The 25,540-nt window shown below is 38.3% G+C and overlaps 1 protein-coding gene across 3 annotated transcripts in view; it reads left to right on the forward strand.

The window, feature by feature from the left end:
- The window catches only part of piezo2b (piezo-type mechanosensitive ion channel component 2b), a 90,837-nt gene that overhangs the window by 62,782 nt on the left and 2,515 nt on the right, over positions 1-25,540 (forward strand). Inside the window, exons 27-51 of one of the 3 annotated variants that reach the window (XM_026148833.2) lie at positions 359-515; positions 692-781; positions 2,924-3,045; positions 3,270-3,338; positions 4,497-4,603; positions 6,788-6,886; positions 7,644-7,764; positions 7,848-7,928; positions 8,541-8,707; positions 8,834-9,015; positions 9,383-9,556; positions 11,638-12,300; positions 12,887-13,145; positions 13,460-13,636; positions 17,031-17,358; positions 17,617-17,749; positions 18,721-18,868; positions 18,989-19,200; positions 19,393-19,551; positions 20,936-21,083; positions 21,888-22,076; positions 22,385-22,477; positions 22,984-23,153; positions 24,385-24,513; positions 25,234-25,313. In XM_026148833.2, the coding sequence (XP_026004618.2) occupies positions 359-515; positions 692-781; positions 2,924-3,045; positions 3,270-3,338; positions 4,497-4,603; positions 6,788-6,886; positions 7,644-7,764; positions 7,848-7,928; positions 8,541-8,707; positions 8,834-9,015; positions 9,383-9,556; positions 11,638-12,300; positions 12,887-13,145; positions 13,460-13,636; positions 17,031-17,358; positions 17,617-17,749; positions 18,721-18,868; positions 18,989-19,200; positions 19,393-19,551; positions 20,936-21,083; positions 21,888-22,076; positions 22,385-22,477; positions 22,984-23,153; positions 24,385-24,513; positions 25,234-25,313 (4,257 nt within the window). The remainder of the gene's footprint in view (positions 1-358; positions 516-691; positions 782-2,923; positions 3,046-3,269; positions 3,339-4,496; positions 4,604-6,787; positions 6,887-7,643; positions 7,765-7,847; positions 7,929-8,540; positions 8,708-8,833; positions 9,016-9,382; positions 9,557-11,637; positions 12,301-12,886; positions 13,146-13,459; positions 13,637-17,030; positions 17,359-17,616; positions 17,750-18,720; positions 18,869-18,988; positions 19,201-19,392; positions 19,552-20,935; positions 21,084-21,887; positions 22,077-22,384; positions 22,478-22,983; positions 23,154-24,384; positions 24,514-25,233; positions 25,314-25,540) is intronic. The other 2 variants (XM_080292295.1, XM_080292296.1) reach the window with 2 other exon arrangements.

The raw sequence follows: 25,540 nt of genomic DNA on the forward strand, positions 1-25,540 counted from the left end.
GATGGCACTTGTTTGTCCAACACATCCCAAAAATACTGTATTGGATTGAGATGTGGGAATTTTGGAAGCCAAGTCAAAACCTTAAACTTGTTGTGCTCATCAATCCATTCCTGAACCATTTTTTGCTTCATGGTAGGGTGAATTATCCTGCTGAAACAGGTTTCCATGAAAGGGTGTACACTGTCTGCATTTTTCCCACTTCTAACAAATTAACTTTGATGTCACTTGCTCCCTGATGTAGCTCACCCACTAACAGGTGCCATGACGAGGAGATAATCAGTGTTAATCACGCCACCTGTCAGTTGTTGTAATGTTGTGCCTGATTAATAAATATGGCTGTGTTGTATGTGAATTCCAGATGCTAAGGATATTTGTGAGGTGCCAAGCAATGAGGCCGGCATCATCTGGGACAGTATCTGCTTTGCTTTCCTGCTCTTGCAGAGACGAGTCTTCATGAGTTACTACTTTCTACATGTGGTGGCAGATATCAGAGCATCACAGATCCTCGCTTCCAGGTATTTAACTGAGTGAGACAGCTACATGGAGTCAATTTAATTAGAAATACAGGTTTGATTTATTCAAGACCAGTGCTCGTGTATTAAAATTTCTTCTCAAAGCATTAACTTTTCTACCTGACAAATACAGGCGTACCAAACAAAATGTTTTCCTAATGTCTTTTTGTGTTTTTCAGAGGTGCAGAGCTTTTCCAAGCAACTATAGTGAAGGCAGTGAGAGCCAGACTGGAGGAGGAGCGCAAGTCCGTGGAGCAGCTGAAGAGACAGTGAGACTCCAAACATTTAACCTTCCTCTGATGAAATGATGTGTCTGTGATGTCACTGTCTTTTGAGCCAACGCTGAATGGAAAAGTGATTATTTTCCTAAGACACGTAACTGCTCTGCAGTTGTCTGCACAAGAAAAAAGCAAAACCAGTGACAAGTGAAGGATTTTTTTTTTAATCATGAAATTTAATTTTCTTTTAATTTTCTTTAAATTAAATCAGAATTTCTACCCAGTAGTTGCTATAATTAGCTGCTTTTCTTTCCTCTTATCTGAAATCTATCCTTACATTCCTTGAAAAAATTTTTTATTTTACTACTTCCTGCCTTGCTTCATCGTGGCACTTGGGTGCAAATATATACCCACTGGTCATTTTACTAGATACACCTGTTCGTTAACTCAACAGTAACTGAATTACTCCACATTATAATTAAGGTATGCAGAAGAACATCTCAGAATGCATAACAGGTCAAATCTTGAAGCGACTTGGTTACAGAAGGCCAAATGTGGTGCCACTTTGGGAAGCTAAGAACAGGAAACTAAGGTTATAATTTGCCCAGGCTCACCAAAATTGGATAACAGAAGGTTGGAGAAACATCTTCACTTCTGCTGTGATGAATTGTCTCAGGGGCCTCTATGCACAGCTTGCACCTGGAGTCTTCTCTGGTGTGATAGATCCCATTCTCTAATGAACTTGTACCTAGAGCTTGTTCCTGTGTTTCCATGATTTGTGCCTTTATGCTGTCTTTCTGTCGGGCTTTTTCCAGCCATTGGTGGGATTTTTCTATATCAGTTACTTCTTCTATCTGTTGGTGGTACATGCGTTTTCTGGTTTCTGCTGACTGACGTATTCACCAACCACATGATGAGTTGTGGCCATCTCCCTGAAGTACTCATGGATCTGTGTTGTTTCATCCTGGATAGTAGTTCTGACACTCACTAGTCTTCAGCCGTCTTCCTTCCACTTAGCGTCCAGTCTCAGGATGCTGGTCTTTGGGTGAAACCCTCTATGCATGGTAAGGAGCTTCCTTGACTTGATGTCAGTAGCTTCTATCTCCTCCTTTGACTAGCTTATTAACCCAGCAGGGTATCTGACAACCGGCAGGCCGTAGGTGTTGATTGCCCGGATCTTGCTCTTCCCATTCAGCTGACTCCTCGGGACTTGCCTTACTCTGTGCAGGTATTAAGTGGTTGCAGTTTTTCTTGTGAGCGCTTCTTGGTTCCCATTTGCCTGTGGGATTCCAAGGTACTTGTAGCTGTCTTTGATGCCTTCAATCAGAATCAGAATCTTACTTTGTGGTAGTACAATCCCCTGAGTTCTAGCTCCCTTCCCTCTCTTTGTTACTTGTTAACCATCTGGCTCAGCAGGTTCAGGCCTATGAACCCCCTCAGAAGCTCAGATTCCATTGGACTTCCACATACAGATGGACAAACTGGTGATAGCTAACCAACCGGACATAGATGAAGAAGGTTGCAGTGATATATGTAGCTACACCAAATGATAGCAACATCAGAAAGAAGGAACACAAAAAGCTTGAGAAATATCAAGAGCTGAGAGAGGAGGCAGAGTAGATGTGGAAGGTGAGGGTGTCAGTCGGAGCACTCAGGGCAATGATGAAAAGCGTGTCTTGCAGTGCAACATAGCGACTCAAATATGTGTGTTTAATTCGTTTTATATGAGAATTAAGTTTAGTTGAGTGACTTTAGCGGCACCAGGTCTTTTATTGTTTTTGCCGACAATACATAAATGCAAAATATCACTAAACACTGAGTTAAACTAAAACACAGTTATGTCTGTTTCATGATTTTGAGCGTCTTTTATTAGGCCCCCTCTAATTTATCTCACACCAAGGTAAACATGATGCAGAAAAACTTGACTCAAAGTGTCTCCTGGCTCAGTTTCATCATTGTTTCCCAGAAACCTGCTCTACTTCATCAAGCCAATGTATTTCCACCACTCATAGTAACTCAGGGGTTACTCACAAGCTCTGATGATGTCCACTCGCCCTCTCTAATGAGCACTCCATTGTTACGTAACGTACAGTAATTTCCACATGAAGCCCGGAGGTGTTTATGGTCAGTCTGTTACGCTGTTCCTCTGTGTCGATTCTTTGTGTCTCGTCACCTTCTCTTTGATCTAATCAGGATGGAGCGCATTAAGTTGAGGCAGCAAAAGTTTAAGCGGGGCAAGGAGAAGATGCTGAGCCTGGCTCAACATTCTGGAGATGGACAGACGATAGTCCCGCCCGAAGAGGATGATGATGATGGTATGACAAAGCCTGCTGGGTGTAGAAATACTATGAGTTTTGGTATTACTCAAGGAGGGTGGGCGTTCATGATCGTTTATAAGAAGAACAGAATGTCTATAATAGTGTCATTTCTATTAGCATTGGAACTAAATAAAAAGCTTCACATACTAGATTTGTGTCTTGAAGTTTACAGAACTGAATTTCTTATTAAATGTTGCACTGATGTATTTGTGAAATTTTAGGAGCACAGCCAACGAAAGCCAAGACCAAAAAAAAGCAGTGGTGGAGGCCGTGGGTTGACCATGCTTCCAGTAGGTTGACCCCCCCAAAACCTCTTTTTTCTCTTCCTCCACTCTGATTGGCCCTTGTGTCCTTGACCAGAACGCTGAGGATTCCCATACTGCCCATGGGCTCTAAAGGCAACATCATATAGTATCTGCCTTCTCCCTCCGGACTTTAATCTTTTTCTGTCTCTATTTAAGGATCCCCGTTACCTGTAGCTCTTGCGTAACTTTACAAAGCAAGTGTGGCGAGACTCTTAGGTTTATAAAAGCGTAACAGTCTCAGCAAGAGTGCAGCACAGGGTTGCCTTAAATAGAAGCAATGAAGAAAGGGAAAATGACTAACGTCTGGAGGTTTTATACTTGACGTTGTTTAAAACATAAACTTCATCGCTGGTCTCACCTAAAGAGCCTACAGTAGAGAATCACTCCATTGCAAAATATTTTCAAGCAAAGAAATGAAGCTGACAAGCCTTCATTCTCAGTACTGGAATAAAGGCTGAAGGTTTAGTTCATTCTTTGCCTGCAGACATGATCACCAAACAGGCATTACCTAGGAGAAAATAGAACAGCAATCAGACCAGTGATTAAATATGTAAAATTATGGCTTTTACAGTCGGTTTGTGGTAAATAAAAAAAAAAAAATGCCAGCATTTCCCTGAGTCAATACAGCGGTTGCCTGTTTGTTTTGAACTCATGTCTCATATCATACTCCACCCCCACATGACATTTTCAAATTATTTCTCCATTTTATCTCTTTGTCATTTGATGTTTCATCTCCATTTCCCAGCATCCTCCCCTCATCTCCTGCCCACTGCGGTTCTGTTCAAGGACATAAGTCAGCCTTGTCTATCCCATTGCTTCTAACACTTAACTACTGTAGACTGGAGTCACTCCAGGGCGACTGAAATATGAGAATAACAGACATTCCTCATTGTGTTTTCTACTCATACTTTCGTTAATTTTACTAACGTGTGGTTTCATCCTCTTAAAAGTGCGTCTATATCATAACGAGCCATAGATATATGCAAATGTTTGATAGAGAAATATGTAGAGTTTAATGTGGTTGTGTTTCTTCCTTACAGCAAGAGAACCTTCTGTTGCTTTTTTTTTAATGTCATAAAAGCAATAAATGACTTCAGCCTGTGTTTGAGTGAATGTAACAGTGCTTTGCGCTCTGCCCCTCAGTGGTTAGAAGTGGAGACTACTACTTGTTTGAAACTGACAGTGAAGAAGAAGCAGAGGAGGAAGAAGAGAAAAAAGATGACGATCCACCAAAGAAGTCAGCATTTCAGGTGGTTATATTTTGGCTTCAGAGTGGGAAATGCTGTGATTCTCCCAAAGAGATTTTAAGGAGAAGAACATGGTTATGGATGTCCTTTTTTACAAAATAGTTTTTAATTGGCTTCTCTAAGCTATTACTTTTCTTTACAACTATAGTAAACTATATGTAAAAGGTGGACGTTGCCTTGGATCGTAAAAGCAAAGCGAATGCAGGTTGCATTGTTTCAAATGGCCAGTAGGGGGCAGCTCCTCGCATTGTAAAAACAAATCTGATTATACAGAAGTCTATGGGAAAATTACCCTATTTCTCCCATAATTTATAGACACAGTAACACTTTCCTAAAGAGTTTATGATGTCAGTCACTATTTTCAAAGTCTTGCTGAATACAATGTGATGCTCTTTTTAAAAATTTATAAATTAGATGATAAACCAGCGTATACTTTCTGAATGACAACTTGTTACTCCATGAGTTTGCAGGTTCCTCGGTTTCTCAAGCACATCCACCCATCACTTCTGATGTTTGCTTTTTAAAAAAAACAGAATAGCAACAGCCAAAATAGTGAATGATGTCATATTGGCTCATTTACTATGTTTAAAGCAGAAGTGGAGAAGCAAATGAAGTTTAAAACACAAAGGTGTCATTCTGGAAAGAGGAAATACAGCAGTATTTGTAGTACTGCGTACCTCTGTGTATGAGTGAGCAATGTTTTTTTTCTGTCCTCACATCCACAGGTAGACATAACACTTCATAACATTTCATTTGTGTATACAATGTAACACAATGGAAGACTACTTCATCATGTTGTAACCACAACTATAGCCTGTTTTTCTGGCCTCTTTCTCAACTCATGTCTGTAACCCTCCCACTATCACAAACACACCAACTGATGAATGAAAATTAAGTATATAAAGTATAAGTATATATAATATAATAAGTATATATAAAGATATCACCTAGAAAGAGTTTTACACTTACAGTACTGTTCATTCCTGTTTTCCTGGGTTAAATGTAGAAGTTGGGATGTATGATACTGTGCAAAAGTCTTAAGCCACCCTTTATTTCTTTATATTTTGTTTCCAAGCAGCCAGAGCTGTCATTTTTAAAGTGGATTTGAACAATAAGTGCCCAGGCTTTCTGAAGGTTTCCCAAAGGTTTTCTTCGGACATTGACTTCTTTTTCGCTCATTTTCAGTCCAGTCTGTCTACCTGACTATTTTTATTAGAGGAATGCTTTTTCATTTGTTAAACCACTTAACACTGGCCTATGAGTCATCCAACCATTAAAAGGCTCCTAACTTAAGGGGTGAACAAGTATAGAACCAGTGTCTATACATTTTTGTACAGAAGAAAAACACCATCTACTGTAGATGAACAGTATCTTAAAGTCATGTCCTTGAGAAACAGGGCACTGGTGTACAAGGTACATCAAATTAACAAACACAAGAACTGGAATAAAAATTTTAAATTTTTGGTTCAAATTCTCATCAGGTCAAGAAGAGATGAGTGCAGTCATCTGTAAAACACGGTGTAGTTTCTGTTACGGTTTGGGACTGCATGTCAGCTAGCTATGGAAAGCATCTTATTGAGAGCAGCTTCATTTAACAGCTTGACAATGATCCCAAACCTTTACTGCCAATGCAGTAAAAGTGTACCTGGATAGAAAAACCACACAGTGAGACACTGACAGTGATGGATTGGTCTCCCCAGAGCCTGCACATCAACATCATTGAAGCAGTATGGGATCATCTTGATAGAGAACAGACCAAAAGACCACCAACATACAAAGTAGAGCTTTGAATGTCCTTCAAAAAGCCTGGAGAACTATTCCTGAAGACTGCTCAGGCTGTGTTTAAGAATAATGGTGATAATACCAAATATTGACTGTCAAGCTCATTAAATTTTAAACTCTGTATCTTAATTTACATACTGTACACTTTCCATGCATGTTTGCACATGTTTAAATAAATAACTGGACCTATAGCCCATTTTCTTAGAAAAATATAAAGAAGAGTTTTGCGCAGTACAATATGTGATTTGTAATACAGTAGGCACTAACCTTTCAATAAACACCTATAATTTTGCTTTGAAGTCCTCCTCTTGTTTACTGCCTCCTAACATAATTAACCTCTGTTGTTTCTAACAGTATGAAATTGTTTTCTACTAACCCTCTCCCCACTCTGTTTCCTCTCTTCAGAGAGCTATTGGGAAGTTTGTCTCCGCTCTTCTGGCTTTACCCAAATCTGTCATTAAGCTGCCTAAAACTGTGCTGCAGTATGTAGTGAAGGCAGGCAAGGTATTCACCGTCATCTAACACAGCTGGCTCTCTCTGTGAACATCTGCCAGTTCAAATAACAACTAACACCACAGACAACTGCCTTTCCAGCTCGTGTTTGGTGAACATGCTGTAAATTAATAGATGTGTTTATTCATCCAGTTCCAAAACACTAAACTTACATAGATCACCAAATTCGACTTGGAACGAGAATGTTTTTGTACCATGTATTGTTACTGTCTGACTGATTGGTGTTTGCATGTGTGTCATGGCCATTTTATGTGGCCCGCTGCTCTGACGATCTATCACATATGTAACGTACAACATAATTCAGATTTGATCTGTGGTCCCTATTCCTGGTAAAGATTTTTTTTTTTTGGTATAAAATAGGTATTATAGGTTGTTACACAAGTTTTAGAAATCAAAGTCAAAAACTGTTTGGAAAACGATCTCCCTCGCTTTTCTTTCCTTTTTTGTAAAGATTTGGTGTAAAGTAAGGTGATGGTGGTCTTGCGTTAAAGAAATCTCAAGCATATTTTGTTTAAAAGGCAAATAAAAGATGTAATTGGTATTTTAATCATATGAACGTTCACTATGATGAATTTCTGATTTTATTTCTAGGCTAGTTTTAAGAAATACTAAAATAGAGCACCATAACATTTACATGACTTTTAATGATTATATATAAACTTTGTAATATTTTTTTTCTGTTGTGGCTTTGGCATAATTCCCCTCAGCGACGTTCATTAAAACTTAACTGCTACCCTCCTTTCTCCAGTATATGTATCAAACCTGGATCACAGACCCCAAAGCTGCTCTCAGGGCGCGAGGCAAAGCGAAGCGCAAATTTTGGAAGAGATACACGAAAGGAGTTAGACACAGAAAAAGCAAGAAAGATGGTAAGTCAGCTCTAGAAAGGAAATTTTTTCCTGACTTGAAACAGACTTTAAATTTATACTAAACTGTCTGTACTGTACATCAGCAGGTCGCGTGACCATCGACCTTGGCGAGCTGTCTGATGGGCAAGAAAAAGACGATGAGAACAAGAAATCTGGTGGCCCAGGTTGGTTTTATGACACTCAGTTTTACAAATTACAGCTCTCCAATTTACACTGACCAAATTCTCCATCATGAGAAAAACTGGTATACATATTAAAATGTATTTTTGAGTGGGAATCTTTATGCTATCATTATTTTCAGTGATTAAATCAGATTAATATTTATTAGATTGCTGGTTCATGAACTTGCTGTTTCAGCAAATAAAACAACCAGAAATAATGTCATACTTTTTGGGCTTGATACTGTAATTGATTAACGTGTCTGTGTTTAGAAAACGGTGCAACTTTTGTAAATCCCCTGTAAAACCAAACAGATTTATTGGTGCAATAACCGTAGTTCAATAAGGAGCGATAATTAGTAGGAATTAAATGTGATATATTAATATAAAAAATCAATCTAGCTATTTGGCGATTAGACTCCCATGGACAATCACAGCAAATCAGGATCCCAACGGTTATAGGAACTAAGGCAGGAATTACTGAAATCATTATTTCAAGGAATTTTACTGGCATTCGGACATACAACACTGTCAATTATTTAATGAAAAGGTTTATTTAAGTATGAGTTTTTAATTCGACCACGTTTAATGCATTTTCTGTTGTGTGCTCTTCCTCAGATAACATCATCAAACGAGTGTTCAACATCATCAAGGTCACTTGGATGCTCTTCCAGACGACGGTGGAAAGCTTCACTAAATGGATGAATGAAATGTGCAGAGAGTACATTGACATCTCCACTGTGCTGCGTTTAGAGCGCTGCATGCTGACTCGAGAGGTCAAGAAGGTATGCAGCTCTCTGCAGTGACCTTAAACATGTAGAAGTAGGGTTAGTTTAAATGTGCTTTCACTGAATCATTTATAAAATCACTCAGTGGAATACGTATGATCAGATCTCTTCTCCTCCCACCAGGGTAACGTGCCATCCAGAGAGAGCATCCATGTTTATTACCACAAGGCCATGAGGCTTAACATGTCCAGACAGGCAAGCATGGATGTGCTGAGCGAGGACGACTCAGTCTCGGGCTCCAGAAGGCAAGAAGGTTACCGGATGGAGAGCCAGGAGTCCACGGCCTCCAGAGAGAGCATGTCCAGGTAGATTAGCAGTGCAATGTGAAGACTAAACGAGATGCCATCATGAACGGTTTCAGGTTGTCTTTATGTGCAGTATTGTGCAAATGTGAATGTAAAAACCTGTATACGTTTACTGCTTCAATGCATTAAAAACAAACAAGAAAAAAACTTCCTACTTATCATAGTTTTCTATCAGCACATTATCATCACACTGAGCCATTTCACCAAAATGCTTTACTGTATCTTTGTGTTAATCATCACATGATCTATGATCTTTACAGATGCTTTTTATTTGCAGAATATCATCTCTTTTGTTTAACATAACATAGATTTCATGTCATCCTTCTTACCACTGATCATCCCATTTGTCACTCTCACAACCTATCAGTGGCTGCACTGACGCCACCACACTGTTTTCTCGTCAATCCACCTTGGAAGACTTGGATGCAATGCCAGAGTGCATTCCCAAAACCAGTGAGCGTGCCAGGCCCAAACTTAAAAGATCACCTAGGCTGGATATGTCCAGCTCATCAGTGGACAGCGGCAGCAGCTTCATATCCAGGTGCTGGGCCTTTGCATGTACACACAGAAAATATCATTGCATCTCTTCTGTCTTTTTTGTGTTTTCATCAGTCTTGCATTGATTATTAACGTCTGCTGAATCACTGCATGATTTCTATTTCAAACTTTTTTACTTTTGTATTTCATTCTGTCACAAATCCATTTTTAACCTTAAACACAAGTTGTTGTTCAGTAATAGTATTGTTACAAGAAGGGGTTTTGTAAATTGTGACCTGCTTCTTTTAAACAACTGCCTCTTTCTTTTTTTGGGTTGGACCGAACAGTAGTTTTACTTTGACAGGGAGAGTTCCTTTCTAATGGTTTGCTGTTCCAACTGTCCCAAATGATGTCTGCTTGATTTCTTTCATGGTCACAAGATGAACTTTAACAGCATATTTGTTAAAGTGCATCTTAGCCTTCTGCGCTAACCAGCTATTATTCTTCTGTTATGGTTATCATTATACTGAAAAGGCAGAAGGACCATTATTTGGAATTGTGATTGTCCAGAGGCTCTGCCAGTCATGCAACACTGAGATGATCAATCCAGAATGTGATACATACAGCAGTGTGAAATAGTGTTTGACCCCTTCCTGATTTCCTATTTTTTTCACTCCATAGTCTTCATTTTTGTTTTCTAAAGCCATTCAGAGTTGGACTTGCTGGTGCGTTGTGGATCGTTGTCCTGCTGCAGAACCAATGTGTGTTTCAGCTTGAGGTCAGGAACTGATGGCTGGACATTCTCCTATAGGATGTTTTGCTAGACAACAGAATTCCTGGTTCCATTTATCACAGCAAATCTTCCTGGTCCTGAGTCAACAAAACAGCCCCAGACCATCACACTACCACCACCATATTTTATTCTTGGTATGAGGTTCCTTTTGTGAAATGCTGTTTTACTTTTACGCCAGATGTAACACGACTAAAATCTTGAGAGTTCAGCCTTTGTTTGCTGGTCCCCAGAGTATTTTCCCCAAAGTCTTGAGGATCATCCAGATGTTTCTTGGCAAATGTAAGACAGACCTTTGTGTTCTTTTTGGTCAGCACTGGTTTTCCCCTTGAACTCTCCCATGGATGACTTTTCCCCCCAGTCTCTTTCTTATTGTTGAATCATGATCTCTGACCTTAACTGAGACATGTGAAGCCTGTGGTTCTTTAATGTTGTTCTGGGGTCTTTTGTTACCTCCTGGATGAGTCATCAGTGTACTCTTGGAGTAGTTTTGGCTGGCCCGTCACTCCTGGGAAGCTTCACCATTGTTCCAAGTTTTCTCCATTTGTATATAATGGCTCTCATCGTGGTTCAATGGAGTCCCAAAACCTTGGAAATGGTTTTGTAAGCTTTTCCAGATGAAAGATGTCAGTGTCTTTGTTTCTCAGGTGTTTCATTAGATCGTGACATGATGTGTTGCTTTTTGAGAACTTTTTGCCTGCTTCTCAGACAGATTCTATTTAAGTGATTTCTTGATTCAACAGGTCTGCCAGGCGTGAGTGTGTTTAGTCAAACTGAACTCAATTTTCCAAAAAATGTGGTTAATCACCGTTAATTCATGATTTAACAAAAGGGGCAATTACTTTTTCACACAGGACCAGGTAGGCTTGGATAACTTTTCTCCCTTAATCAATAAAAACATTATTTAAAAACTGCATTTTGTATTTACTCGGGTTTGATGGTCTGAAACATGTAAATGTGACAAATATGCAAGACACTAGGAAATCAGGATGGGGGCAAACACTTTTTTTGAAGCACTGTAAAAAAACAACTCCTGTTGTGTTAACCCATAATTTGTGAATAACTTGCCAATAAGTTAAAACAGGCTAAACAGGTGGATTAAAGTAATATATTTTTTAATGCAGAAATTTGCCCTTAAACATTTTTAGGTCCTGTCAGTGCTTACAAGTAAAACTCCATAATACGGGTTAATGTAGTCTAAAAATGTATTAGTGTGTCTACACGCTTGCTTTCTGCTTGATGCCAGTTTTTTATTTATTCCAGATATAGTGAGAACCCAAATCAATATTTAGAAAGTACAAATAAATTGATACATCTGACACAATCCCTGTTTTGTTTTGTCTTCTCGTTCACAGTGAGCCAACCCAGTGTGTCATAATTTACTCTAGACAGGGAACTACTGATACCATAGAAGAAGTGGAGGATGAGCACGATCAAGTGGAAGACAAGCAGCAAGTTCCCTGGGAATCTCAACAGTTTGATGAGATTGGGGAGGCTGAGGGTGTGGCATTGAGTGATGGAGAGCCCAGGGAGAAAGAAAAAAAAGAAGAGGAAGAAGAGGTGGTCGAGGAAGGGCAGAAGGGATTAGAGGGTGAAGAAGGACTACAGGAACAGCAGGACCAGGAGAGAGAGGAGGCTCCCTGGGAGTCTTTTGGTCCAGATGAGGGCCCCTCCTTAAGAGTGGAAGAGTTACACGCTTCTCCTTCTGCCCAGGAGAAAGAGTTCATCACTGAGAGTGAAGATGGTGCAGGACAGCAGGACCTCATGCCTACGGAGGGTCAAACAGAGCTGCTCTACACTCCAGATACAGATGCCTCTAAAACATCTGATGCGGATGTGCCTCCCAGCTACAGCAAGGCAGTCAGCTTTGACCGCTTGGAAGTTAGTGACGATGAGAGTGACACAGATAGGAAGAGGTGCATGGTCATGACCTCAGACAGCCGCTCAGACAGCAGGTCGGACATCATGTTGCCCTCTATGACTACTGAACTGACGGCCAGTGAACTGTTGCTCAACAAGTAAGTTAAAAAAAATATATTGATTAAAGTTTTAGACCTTAAAGCAGGGATGTCAAACTCATTTTACATGCTGAGCCACACATAGAGCTCACTATGATCTTAAGTAGGGCAGAGCAGTGAAATCATGTGATAAATGTGTAAAATGTCTGCAAAAGTTATGGGAATTCATTAAGCAGAGTGTCCTGTAATTATAAGATATGAAGGTTTTGTTCATTTACCGTGGAAAAACAGGAACTTTCCTGTTATTTAATTGTTTTTCTGTTAATTACTTTGGTCTATTATGAACGGCAGCCCTTATAAATAGAAAAAGCTGTAAAACCTATGATATTACAGTTAAGAGTTCAAATCTATTCACTCCTTGACATTTTCTAAAGCTGTCTAATGGGCCCGATTCAATTCCTTGCTGTGACAATATTGGCCCCCAGGCCTTATGTTTGATACCCCCGACTTAAAGCCTTCTGAGAGTAAACTATCTGTCTCTAGAGTCATTCAGTTGTGATATAATTTCTGTCTTTAAAAAAAAAAATCAAACATAAATAGTTTTTCACTGTTACGACCTCCATTAATGCCTCCTCTGTCTGTCCAGGATGTTTTATGACGAGGAGCTGGAGCAGTCAGATAAATTCTACCAAAACCAGCCTCTGTTCCTCCAGCTTTGCTACGCCCTCTACAACATGCTGGTGGCTCACTCAGAGTTGGTGTGCTACCTGGTCATCATCATAAACCACTTGGTGTCAGCCTCTTGTGTTACGCTGGTCCTTCCCATTACCATCTTTCTCTGGGCAATGTTGTCTGTTCCACGGCCCAGCAAGCGCTACTGGATGACTGTCATCATCTATACTGAGGTGCAGACAAACATGATGATGATGTTGCAAAATAAATAACTAAGATTTTCAAGAAATTGTTAAGTAACTGTGTGTTTCTATCATTAATTTTCAAATTTCAGATGTCTTTTTTGGGGGGAAATGAAGTAGATAAAGGATCTAAACATAAAGGAAAAGATTGTTGGTTTTGTCCACAGTGAATACTACAAAGTTAAGATGAAAAAAAGGCAATAGGGAACATAACAGCATTTAGTCTAGCAGATGATCATCAGGTTCCAGAGTAAAAGTCGGACTTGGTGTGTATTTCAAATTGATTGATGATGTTTTCCTTCCAGGTCACCATCGTCATCAAATACTTCTTCCAGTTTGGCTTCTTCCCGTTCCACTCGAGCGTAGACAAGAACAAACCTCTTCACCCTCCCAACATCATTGGTGTGGAGAAGAAAGACGGTTACGTCCACTACGACCTGGTCCAGTTACTGGCTCTCTTCTTTCACAGGTCCATCCTGAAGGTGTGGGCAAACACAGAAATATATAGACGTCTCCCTCACATGAAAACAAAGACCATAAAAAACTATCGCCGCATACTGTTTTTAGAGTTGATTCTCCTGAAGTACACTCGTTATATGTGTCTTGTTATTCATGACATCACTGACTTGATATTTCATCATGAATTAATTTTCAGAGAGACAGAAAATATATTTCAAATATCTGCAGACAAAATAAAATTCCTTTGCACATTTTATGGACTGATTTATGCATCTGAGAAGGCCAGTATTAATAAGTACCAGCTTTTGGCAGCACAGGCTGGCTGATACACAAAACTGAATGAAAAGCCAGTATTTGAGCAATTTAGATGTCCCTGCTGGATTGTTCTGCACAGTTTATTATCAACAAATGAAACAAAAGCAGTTTAAGACTGCATATCTCCAAAGCTGTAAACATGAAATGAGATATCCTTCTGGATACACAATGACACTTGGAGCTAGCTAGTCTGTGATATTTTCTTAAAAATGAAGATAGTGTCTTTTAGAATCAGACTTAGATTTATTGACCAAGTATGTGTGCACTGACAAGGAATTGGGCTCGAGATCATTCTTTGCTCTCAGTGTAGAGAAAAGAGTAAACGACAGACTATACTATCAACATGACACAGACATACATAGCATATTATGGTGCAATGGTACACATGATGGACTAAAATTATCGAATAAATAAGGGATGGATGACTAGTTACTGTATATACTATAGGTGAGGACACTATAAATTTACAGTACAGAGCAAAACAGTACAGCAGCAGGTATGATAGTATAATGTTTAAGTACAGAGAGTGCTGAGTATTCATGAGAGTGACGCCCTATGGAAAGAAACTGTGCAGATGTCTGCTTTTTTTGGCATATTGGCACATTTTGTAATGGTTTAAATTGATTTGGATTTGTGAAAATATGTCCAATGTTGCCTCCTAATTCTAGTCTAAGGATCTTTGCCAAAAATTCCAAACCCCACCTCTTGTATCATTTTCTCCCAAATCCATCCAGAACAAACTAATCCCTTCTGTTAGTGAGGGGGGAAAGCAAAATATGAAGAGTCAATGTTAGGCCTCTTCTGAGAGAGTTTTTCTCCCATGTGGTTTGATTTTTCTTTTCCACTTATTCCCTATAGTTTACTTTAAAATATTTACTGTATTAAAGGAAAAAAATTAAATTTCTTAGTATTTCTGTGTGAAACAAGGACTGTATTACACCCTGATATCCAAAAATGTTGTGATTCTGTGTAAAATGTAAAGGATTTGCAAATCTCATAAGCCCATATATTCGCATCAGGTCATAGAAAACACATCAGATGTTTAAACTGAGACATTTTACTATTTCATGAAGAATGGCAGTGTTGGTCAAGTTACTTGAAAAAAGTAATCAGTAACTAATTACTGAAAAAAGTAATCCCGTTACTTTACTGATTACTTATTTTCAAGAGCAATTAATTACTTATTTACTTGGTTACTTAGTTACTTTTTAAAAACACGATTTACAACCTGAATAGGTGATAAAGTGATAGATCTTTCAGCCCAATTCTACTTTTTCTGCATAATCCATCATACACAATGTAATCAAATGAAAAAGTCTCTTTTTAAAACTTGTTTTATTAGTTTTAATCTTTTAACTTTATGCATCAAGCAAAAATCTAATTATATGCAACATTCTCTGACTGGAAGAAATTTGTTTAATATTTAAACCTATTTTCTGCACATTCCAGCACATAAAATATTTTTTTGTGTTTACACTCACTCTTTCAAATAGATGCAAGTAAAACACAGCAGAAAATAAATAAAGTCAAAGACTCAGCGGTCCTGTTCCTGTTTTTTCACCTGTAAAGCAGGAGTAGGGTAGGCGGAGGTTTGCCCTGGTGCAGGTGTGCCGCAGCGGTCAGTGGAAGAATCCGCGAGTTTCTCTGTGAATTTCTCATTACGTCGTTGCGCACTCGGGTGCTTGCTTGGAAGTTTAGGGGTTTTTTTCGCTGTAAAAAGACGTTTTCTTCCCACGCACAGCGGAAACTAATGTTTTTGTCACTTTTTATGGAATCAAACTCAAAGTAAGGTCAGTACTTCCACGCTTTAAACGCTGCATGCTCATGCTCTTTCCGTACTCGATATATGATCCACTGTTGATCTGCACACAGCTGTTGTCACGAACGTCGCACTCGCTTACGTCACTGTCATGAGACAGTCTCGCAAAAAAATCACGGTTTTAGTAACGCAGTAACGCAGCGTTCCTACGGGAAAGTAACGGTAATCTAATTACCGTTTTTGCAATAGTAATCCCTTACTTTACTTGTTACTTGAAAAAAGTAATCGGATTACAGTAACACGTTACTTGTAACTATGTTTACCACTGTGTAGGAGCCCCTCTTCTTTTAACAACAGTCTGTAAACATGTAGCAACTAATGAAACCAGTTGTTGGACTTTTGAGAGAGGAATGTTGTCCATTCTTGTCTGATATAAGATTTAAGAACAAGGCAACAAAGGATTTTTTAAATTGATACCACATGTGTATCTACTAGGCTGAGGCTGAGGGGTTACGCTAGTTGCTGCCAATATTTTTATGTCATATAATGACTAAAATGCGGGTTGTCATTGCTTTCTGATATTTTCCTTTTTTTTTCTTTTTCTTTTTTTTTTTACAGAAGACCAGCTTTTTTATGAAGCCTTGCATTTGATTTTTTGGTCACTTATACTTAGTTTACAGATTATACTGCATAGAATCAACCCATATAACTATAACAACAACAACAACAATAATAATAATAATAATAATAATAATAATAATAATAATAATAATAGCAAAACTGCTCAATTAAATATTACAAAAAAGAGCCAAATAAAAGTTCCATTATGCTCGATGCGTCACTTTCGTTGTGGGTGTCACGTAGCGATTTTAACGTTGTATTGTCAGCTGGTCGTGCACCTCTCAATATTTGAAAGGCCGATTACTGTGATCACTCTCATCTTCTATTTCTAATGAGTCCTGTTATAAAACCTAATGATCAGTCACATTTACTCCCTAAACCGTTATGGGAAAAAATGTTATTTTCAGTGTAGCAGAGATAATATAAACTTAGGTTTTTTTTTATTTTACCTGTAGAAATTGTAAAAGGAACCAAAGAAGATGTATTTATGTTGTTGGGAATTTGAAGTATTTGAAGTAACGCTGAGATAAAAATTAAAGATTTGTTACCACGATGAGGGTTTGTGGCTTCATTGGTTACATGTATCAGGGATTTTAGTGATATTTTTATGTTTTTCTTTTCTTTTTGGAGGGTAGGACAGCTTTATGACTGGGGAAAAAAACCTGTTCACTTTCATCTTATTTGGATATGGAAATAACAGTCCTTCCACCTTTCATTACCAGTGCCATGGTCTATGGGATGAGGATGACCCCAAGGTAAAGAAAGAGGCACCTTGTCAGTCTGAAGAAGTCAGAAGTCAGTCTGAGTCTGAAGACGAGAGAAAAGACGAGGAGAGTGAGAAGGAGTCGGAACCGGGCTCGTCACTAAACAGTGAAAGGAGAGGCTCCAATCAGACCCTGAGGTCCATAAACTTCGGGACCTCCATAGATTCAGGACACGTTCAGGTGCCCTACTCGCAGCAGCAGCAGACCTACCAGCGGCGCAAGAGCTCCAGTGGAGGCTCACACATTTCTCATCCATCTCTTCACTCTTCTGCAAGATCTAAGAGAGGTGAAGGCTTTTTTTCCCTTTTGGCTATTTCCTGCTACTAAATTGTTGTTGGATGGTGGATTTAAGAAATCCCCTGCTGCAGTATTTCTGTAAAACAAACACCTGGAAGAAATATGATATTTTGTGGTAACCGTAAACTTTGTTCTTTACAGTAAAAATAACGATAAATAGAAAGTCTTGCATTGGTATTGCGTTTGTCAGTAACTCAGAGCTTTGACACGGGTCATTTAAAACTGAAAATGTAAATTGTTTCCACAGGAAGTACAGCTTCTCGCAACAGCAGCCGCAAGAGCGGCAGCGAGGCCAGCGTCCATCAGAAGACCCGCAAACAGATGATCATAGAGAAACTGAGGGAGCAGCTCTTCAAAGCAAAAGCTTTCATCATAAAGCGGTAGCACAAAACATAGCTGCTTTGTAAAAGTTGAAGTGGCTGTGTTTCTTTTTTCTCTCTCTTTAATTCCACCCACAGCTTCTTACTGACTATAAAGTGTGTTTGTAATGTTTTGAGAGCATTGCTGAGAAGTGTGCTCAGCAAGTATTCTTGATGAATGATGTAAGATGCACTGTGGAAAACCACCGTGGTGATACAGCAGCTTAAACCTTTCAAAGGTCTAAATTTGGATCTTTAATTACAGCATTCCCGTTAGACCGTTCACTGTCATTTTTGTAAGTGCTGCAACAGACACTCCAAACATGTTATTGTTCTAAATTTAATTGCAATGCAATGAGCGGTTTCCCAGATATAATGTGTAAGACAGTAACCGAAACCCAATGTTTTGCTCAAAATAAGTTCAGCTCTTCATATGAAATAAGTGCTGTTATATAGACTTGTTTGAAGTGATTTTGTTTGAACGCACAGAAAAAAACCTATAAGCGGTTTTTAAATGTAAAGCAGATTTACTATCTTTATTTCCAACTACATATTTTTATTCTTGGACTTAGAGTAGCTTTGTATGATTAATGGTTAAAAACAATCCCATTTTATCTTATCCTTTTGTAAGACCCCCAGTTCATCATTAAACTAAGTTAAACTGCACAGGACACTTTAAGCTCTTGTTCTTCTGATTGGCTTCCCTCAACAAACTGAGGGTTTGATTAGCAGGCAGATGCTCACACAGGAGGCTGTAGATGCAATATCAGATTCTCACTGACATCATTAAAACCCAACAACTGAAAAATTCCTCCATCCTAGTGTTTAGAGTAGTCTGAAGGCTGATTATTCTCTTCTGCGCAGACCTCAGTATGTGAAACTTTGTAAAAGATTCCTTACAAAATGACACAGTCTCAGAAAGGTCACAAACACAAAAAGCTTCAGGCGTCTGTTTGATCGCTTTCTAATAACACTGATTCTGCTCCCTGTAGGGTTTTGGGTATCTATCTTCCCATGAGGCAGTTTTTCTATAACTTGATTCATCCAGAGTACAGCGCAGTCACCGACGTCTATGTGCTGATGTTCCTCGCTGACACGGTTGACTTCATCATCATTGTGTTTGGATTCTGGGCATTTGGTGTAAGTTTTGAATTTATCTGCAGAAGAAAATGACAGTGTTCACCTCAAGTGACAACAACAATTAGAATTTTGTTACGTGACTTAATAAAACTGACTTTTATGTTTACCTTTTCCTTGTAGAAACACTCAGCGGCGGACATCACATCATCGCTGTCAGAGGATCAGGTCCCGGGAGCTTTTCTCGTCATGGTGTTGATCCAGTTTGGCACCATGGTGGTGGACCGGGCCCTCTACCTCCGAAAGTCTGTTATGGGCAAGGTTATCTTCCAGGTCATTCTGGTCTTTGGCATCCACTTCTGGATGTTCTTCATCCTGCCAAAGGTCACAGACAAGTAAGCGCTTCATCTTAGCTCACGTGAGAGCTGAGATGAATCATCCTAATTAATTTAAATGATAAAATACATCTGACAGCATGGCGTCCAATATATTTGTGCATTTTTTATTTATTTTGCTCTTCAAAGTTAGAAAACCAGCTGCATTCTTTTTTCAGTTCAACAGCTGTCTTTGTTTTCTTCCTTTCATAGACGTTTCAGTGAGAACACAGTCGCTCAGATGTGGTATTTTGTCAAGTGCATCTACTTCGGGCTGTCAGCCTATCAGATCCGCTGTGGTTATCCCACCCGTGTTCTGGGAAACTTCCTCACAAAGAGCTACAATTATGTCAACCTCTTCCTGTTCCAGGGGTGAGTTATGCAGAGAGAGTTTCATTTCTTCCAGCTGGACAAACATGTCCAAGGCCCTGCTAGCTGCTGCTGCTGGTGCTGGTGAAGCAGAATTGCAAGGAGAATTGTATAGAAACATAAGCATTGGTTTTCGCTCTAGTTATGTTATATTTGATCAGTTTAGCATTTAGAATTTAATTCATTAATGCAGCTGAAACGGTAAGCACTAACATTAAATTTATAATAGATTCATAACAGATCTCTAAAATATGCTGTTTGGATACTTCGATTTATGAGCTTATTACTATATGCATTATTATTACTTATTTGACTGCACAGCTAGATCCAAAGATGTATTAGCTTGTGTTTTAGACTGACCTATTGCTAGCTGGTACTTTCAGCTGCTTCTGTATTTCATCGTCTCTCACCCTTCTGCTTTTTCTTTATTTATCTGATCAACGTGTCTAACATTACATGGTTCACACTGCCTGCCTTGCTGACAGAAACAGAGAGAGGGAGAGAGTTTGCATGTGGAGCCTGCGTGCATGGAAGCTGCAGAGAGAAAGAGAGAGAGCTTGCATATGAGAAAGTTGTGCCTGATGTGTAGATTTTGCACAGCTCTGTTTGCTGATTGAGTTCACCGTTTACCAGCAACAAGAAAATCACCATCAGGCCACTGGGAAGGCCTCCAGATCATGTGTGAACTAAAAAATATGAAAGTCAAGCTATGCATAAAAGGGTGTGAAATTAATAAACACAATACTTTTTCTACCTAATCTATATCCACTTTTCCGCACATCTATAATTGATAACAAAAAATTCATTATTTTTTGGCTAAACTGAATGAAAGAGGAATCGTTGGTGTTATTTCTTCATCATAAAAAAGCCACAAAAATGGGTTTTATTCACTTAATAGCAATTTAATGTGTGTTTTAAAATACATGGCGGGTTACCAGCAAAGAGAAGGGATGTCTCGAAGGAGAGGATGAGCCCAGCAGTGTGAAAACAAATACAGTGCACTGCTGTTTCTTGTATGGTCATGCCGACTTTAATACAAAGGACTGAAACCACACAAAACTATGACTACTATTTAAAATAAAAAATGTATTTAAAATTACAAAAAAATATTTCTAAATCTTTGCATATTGTTTAAAAGTAAGTTATTTAGTGAATTGAAGCAACAGTTGTTGTAATTTGATGCTATATAAATAAAATTGAATTAAATTCAAATTGAGTAGTTCCAAAATACTCTACATGTGAAGGCTATGCGCTATGGTATAAAATCAGGAAGCTAAATAAGTTTGGCATGTATGCTGTAGACTAAAGGAGTATCTTGTTATATAGGCAATAATATCATGAGCTTTCACATTATGCCAGATTAATAAAGAAGATATGTGGTTTTCAGTTTCCGTCTAGTACCTTTCCTGACGGAGCTCCGAGCCGTGATGGACTGGGTTTGGACCGACACTTCGCTGTCTCTGTCCAGCTGGATCTGTGTGGAGGACATCTACGCTCACATCTTTATCCTGAAATGCTGGAGAGAGTCAGAGAAGGTGTTTATCATCGTGGCACTAGTGTAGTGTAAAAAAATCTGTTTCAGGGCCAGTGTCTGTCATGTTGGAATTTAAACTGAAATTTACTTTTGTGATTTATGGAGGTAAATCTTATACATATATATATATATATATATATATATATATATATATATATATATATGTATATATATATATATATATATATATATATATATATATATATATATATATATATATATATATATATATATATAAGATTTACATATATATATATATATCATATATATATATATATATCATATATATATATATATATCATATATATATATATATATATCATATATATATATATATATCATATATATATATATATATATAAGATTTACATATATATATATATATATATATAAGATTTACATATATATATATATATATATATATATATATATATATATATATATATATATATATATATATATATATATATATATAGTGAAAAATTTGTGCAGAGAGAAAGAGAGAGAGAGAGAGAGCTTGCATATGAGAAAGTTGTGCCTGATGTGTAGATTTTGCACAGCTCTCTGCATTTGTAATAACAAAAGTGAAAATATCTTTATTCACTGCTCTCTCGTAGTTGTTACCCAGTCAGTCTGAAATATATCCCTCCATGAAACTTTTTGCACATTTTTACTTTTACAAATTTGTCAAAAAAAATTGCGTTGACTTTGTTGTTAAAGCAAAGGATCAGGGGGAATTCTGTGTTACGTTCTCCATCTAATACCAGTAACTTATTTCAGTGTCCTCTCTGTCATCCTTCTGCAGAGGTATCCCCAGCCACGAGGCCAGAAGAAGAAGAAAGTGGTGAAGTATGGGATGGGAGGAATGATTGTGGTGCTGCTGATCTGTATAGTATGGTTTCCGCTGCTCTTCATGTCCCTCGTGAAATCTGTAGCTGGAGTCGTCAACACTCCGCTGGATGTCTCGTTTGAAATCACACTGGCAGGCTTTCAGGTGTGGACACAATTTCTTATATAAAATCATTGGCACCTCTTTTCACAGGTCCTTTGTCAAATGTCTAGAGGTAACATTTATGGTTATGTGGTACCTGTGGACTGAGGGAGATATTTTAGTGTATTTAGGGTGGAGGATTTAATGTAGTGTGTTTGTATGTGTGTGTATCAGGCATAGTTTCACGACAGTTACTGCACATTAATCTGTATGAATAAATTAAGTTCACCAGAAACAAGTGCTTGGTTTAAAATCATTAGAGGTGTATTCACCTTTAACTAGACTTTTTTCAAAACGTTGTCTTTCCACAGCCCATCTTCACCATGAGCGCGCAGCAAAAGCAACTGCGGCATGTGACGGAAAAGGAATTTCGCAACTTTGTAGAATATTATAAGAAGAAAGATGTAAGTATACGAAATCAAATACAAATAGAAGATCATAATTTACAAACCATAATGTGTTTTCAATTTGAGAAATAAATACTTTTTTATCTCTGATGTAAAGTAGTTCCCATATAATGCGAGTAGTTCTTTCTCTACTAAAGTACCATAGACAGTAAAAAGGATCGACGTAACAACGATGATGTTATCAACTGGTTTTGGAAGCTTATTTTACGTATTGACTGAGAAGGTCAAGGCTAGCAAATTTGGTTAGCAAGATCCATCCATACCCTTAAATCAGGGGATAAATTTTTCCTGAAGGAAACAAAAAGATATGTACTAATATTCAGTGGAAGATTATAGTTAGATAGTTGAATTATAGTTGAATCTGAAACAGTTTTAACAATCAACAGTCCATTTGTGTATGTGTGCATGTTGACCTTAATTTAAACTTGCTTAGCTGACAGATTATTGGTTTAGTGCGACTGAATTATATTTATTCCAATTGTTTGATTTTGTGTTTGGATTAGGACGCCATGCAGTGGCTGGAGAGCTACATTTATGAGGACCTGATCATTGCTCAATTGAAAGGCAGCTCCAACTCTCTGTGGACCATCAGTCCGCCCAGCAGAGCTAGCTTGATAGAGATGTTGAACTCTACTGATGATTTCTCCATCACTGTGTCCTGGTCTGTGCAAAGGTACGCAGGGACAAATGTGTTTCCAGATAGCTAAAACTTTATAATAACTGTTAGTAAAGGGTTAATTAATAAGTAATAAAATTTAAGTTATTTATTTTATCATCATGAAACAAAAAAGATAATTATTAAAGAGCATCGACATCACATTACAAGTAGTGTATGACCAAAGACGTAAGATCAATGACATTCTGGCAAAAGTGCAATAATCACCTCAACTGGCACCTATCAATGTGGAAGAGTAGCTGCTCTACTCGGAGTCCCTTCCAAAATACTACAGTCCTCACCCCATCTCTAAGGGAAAGGCCAGCCTTCAGAGCACATGTTCCCCTATAGAACTGCCGGGCTTTTACCTGACACCTTTCACCTCAGAGGAGCAACCTTGTGTCCAGTCTATGCTCTGTCTGTTTATATGGACAGAACCCAGGGTGACCAGCTTTTTGTGTGCTGGGCTAAAGCACAAACTGTGCCTCTCCCACTGGATAGTAGGAGCAATTGCCGTGGCCTATACTAACAGGGGTCTTCAGCCTCCTGCTGGCCTGGGGCACGTTAGGGGTCCCCACTACAACCTCATGGGCTCTTTTTAAATCAATTTCCATCCAGGAGGTGTGTTCAGCTGGATGCTGGCCCTCACCTCACACATCTGCACATCTGTTTTACAAGCTAGATGTGACAGCACTTAACCTGGTGCATTCAGCCCTCAGTGTAGGTTCTTCCCAGGTGGGAGCGTCTCCTCTGTGAAATGTTATTGGGGGACAGTTGTCTTCTTAACAGGCATGTCTCGGAATCAGGGAGTCAGTATTTCTCCCACAGTGAGAGATGAAATAAATGCTGTGAAAGAGAACATAAGGTTATGCTCATGCTACTCAAGAGAACCGGGGACCACCCTCCTTGCTATGGAAGTGAGGAAGAAGTGGACTTGTTTTGAATAACATATGACAATGTCAGCCTATTATATAGGGAGGGCCAAGACACTCCTGACACTGGAGTCACTCAGCCATACATACACATTCATCATACCTTGTTGTCAAAGTTTTTGACCCATAGACATCAGCAAGGGCTAGTTAAATTGTCCCTCATTCACAAGACTTCTCCTCAGTCTACCAGCTTTGTTGCAAATCTGCTTTTTCATAATAACCCCAATTACCTTGCTTCGCATCGAACAACATTTTAATTTTAAATGTAAAGATACAAATTCCTTAAGCATAATTTAAGTATGTTTTTTCTCCTTTAGAAACGCCAGCCTGGGAGCCAAGGCAGAAACAGCATCTGGAAAAAAAACAAGGTTGCTTACAAAAGAAGACAAAAACATAAAACAGGACCTTATAGATCTGTTAAAAGATGAACGTAACATAACAGAAGTGTGAGTATAGTATCAGCCACACATTTTCTCTTTACTCTTTGCCAGTTTGTGTTCTCTAGTAACCAGGAGCTGCTAAATGTTCCCCCTCAGCTAAATAATTTTCCCTCTTATTTTCGAAAGTGGCAATTAAAATTTTATGGCTGTACATAAATTAAGTATGGAGAGTATTAGTAAAGCAAGTCCACAGTGACATGTGAAGACAGGTGTCACTTATATGCATTTATTTAACATAATGACTGGAAACAGGGGCAAAACTAACCTAGCAAACAATAAAACCTAACAGCACTTAGTGGTAGCATATTTTTCAACTGACTGGTGTGTTTTGGAGCGAGACAAGGTCTTTTTAAATATAACATAATCTGTATATAAAAGATGGACGAAGCCATGCTGACATCATCCGTTGGTTGTGAAGCATCAATGGATGTTTGTTTTTGTCAGAAAATGTATTAAAATGTGCAAAAAGACAACTTCTTTAATCGATAAACAGTTTGGTGTGATTTGGTTATAAGCGACGAATTCTGGGAAAAATATGTGAATATGTGATGTTTGCTTTGTTAGACTGAAGTGGATTTACAAATCTGTTAAAAAGTAAACATTTTTACAATTAGTAAGGCACGCCTCTATAACATACAAAACCATAATATAATATAATCATTAGAATTGTTATAATATTTATAAAATATTAACTTGCAAGCACTTACAGCTTTTCTTTTCCTGCAGGACACTAACAAATGTTTTCCCTCGCTATGTTCGAGCACCCAGCGATGTGGAGTCCAAACCCGTTGAAAGCCTTTACAGAGGTGACCGAGTATTTGTCACTGTGTACAGAGTGTTAGAGTGATGTGAATTTTTCATCCTTGTTATTTGATTTGGTAACAGTAAAGAAAAAAAATAGTAAAGATGCTCCATCTCAATAGGAGATGTAGTAGATTAGAATTTCTGACTATTAAATATCAAAACATATTCATGCTTTTCAAAAAGTACATAAGCCATTTTATTTAATGGGTGAGTAAATTTCTTTAACATC

Source organism: Astatotilapia calliptera, chromosome 18 (assembly GCF_964374335.1).
Source record: "Astatotilapia calliptera chromosome 18, fAstCal68.1, whole genome shotgun sequence".
Lineage (NCBI taxonomy): Eukaryota > Metazoa > Chordata > Actinopteri > Cichliformes > Cichlidae > Astatotilapia > Astatotilapia calliptera.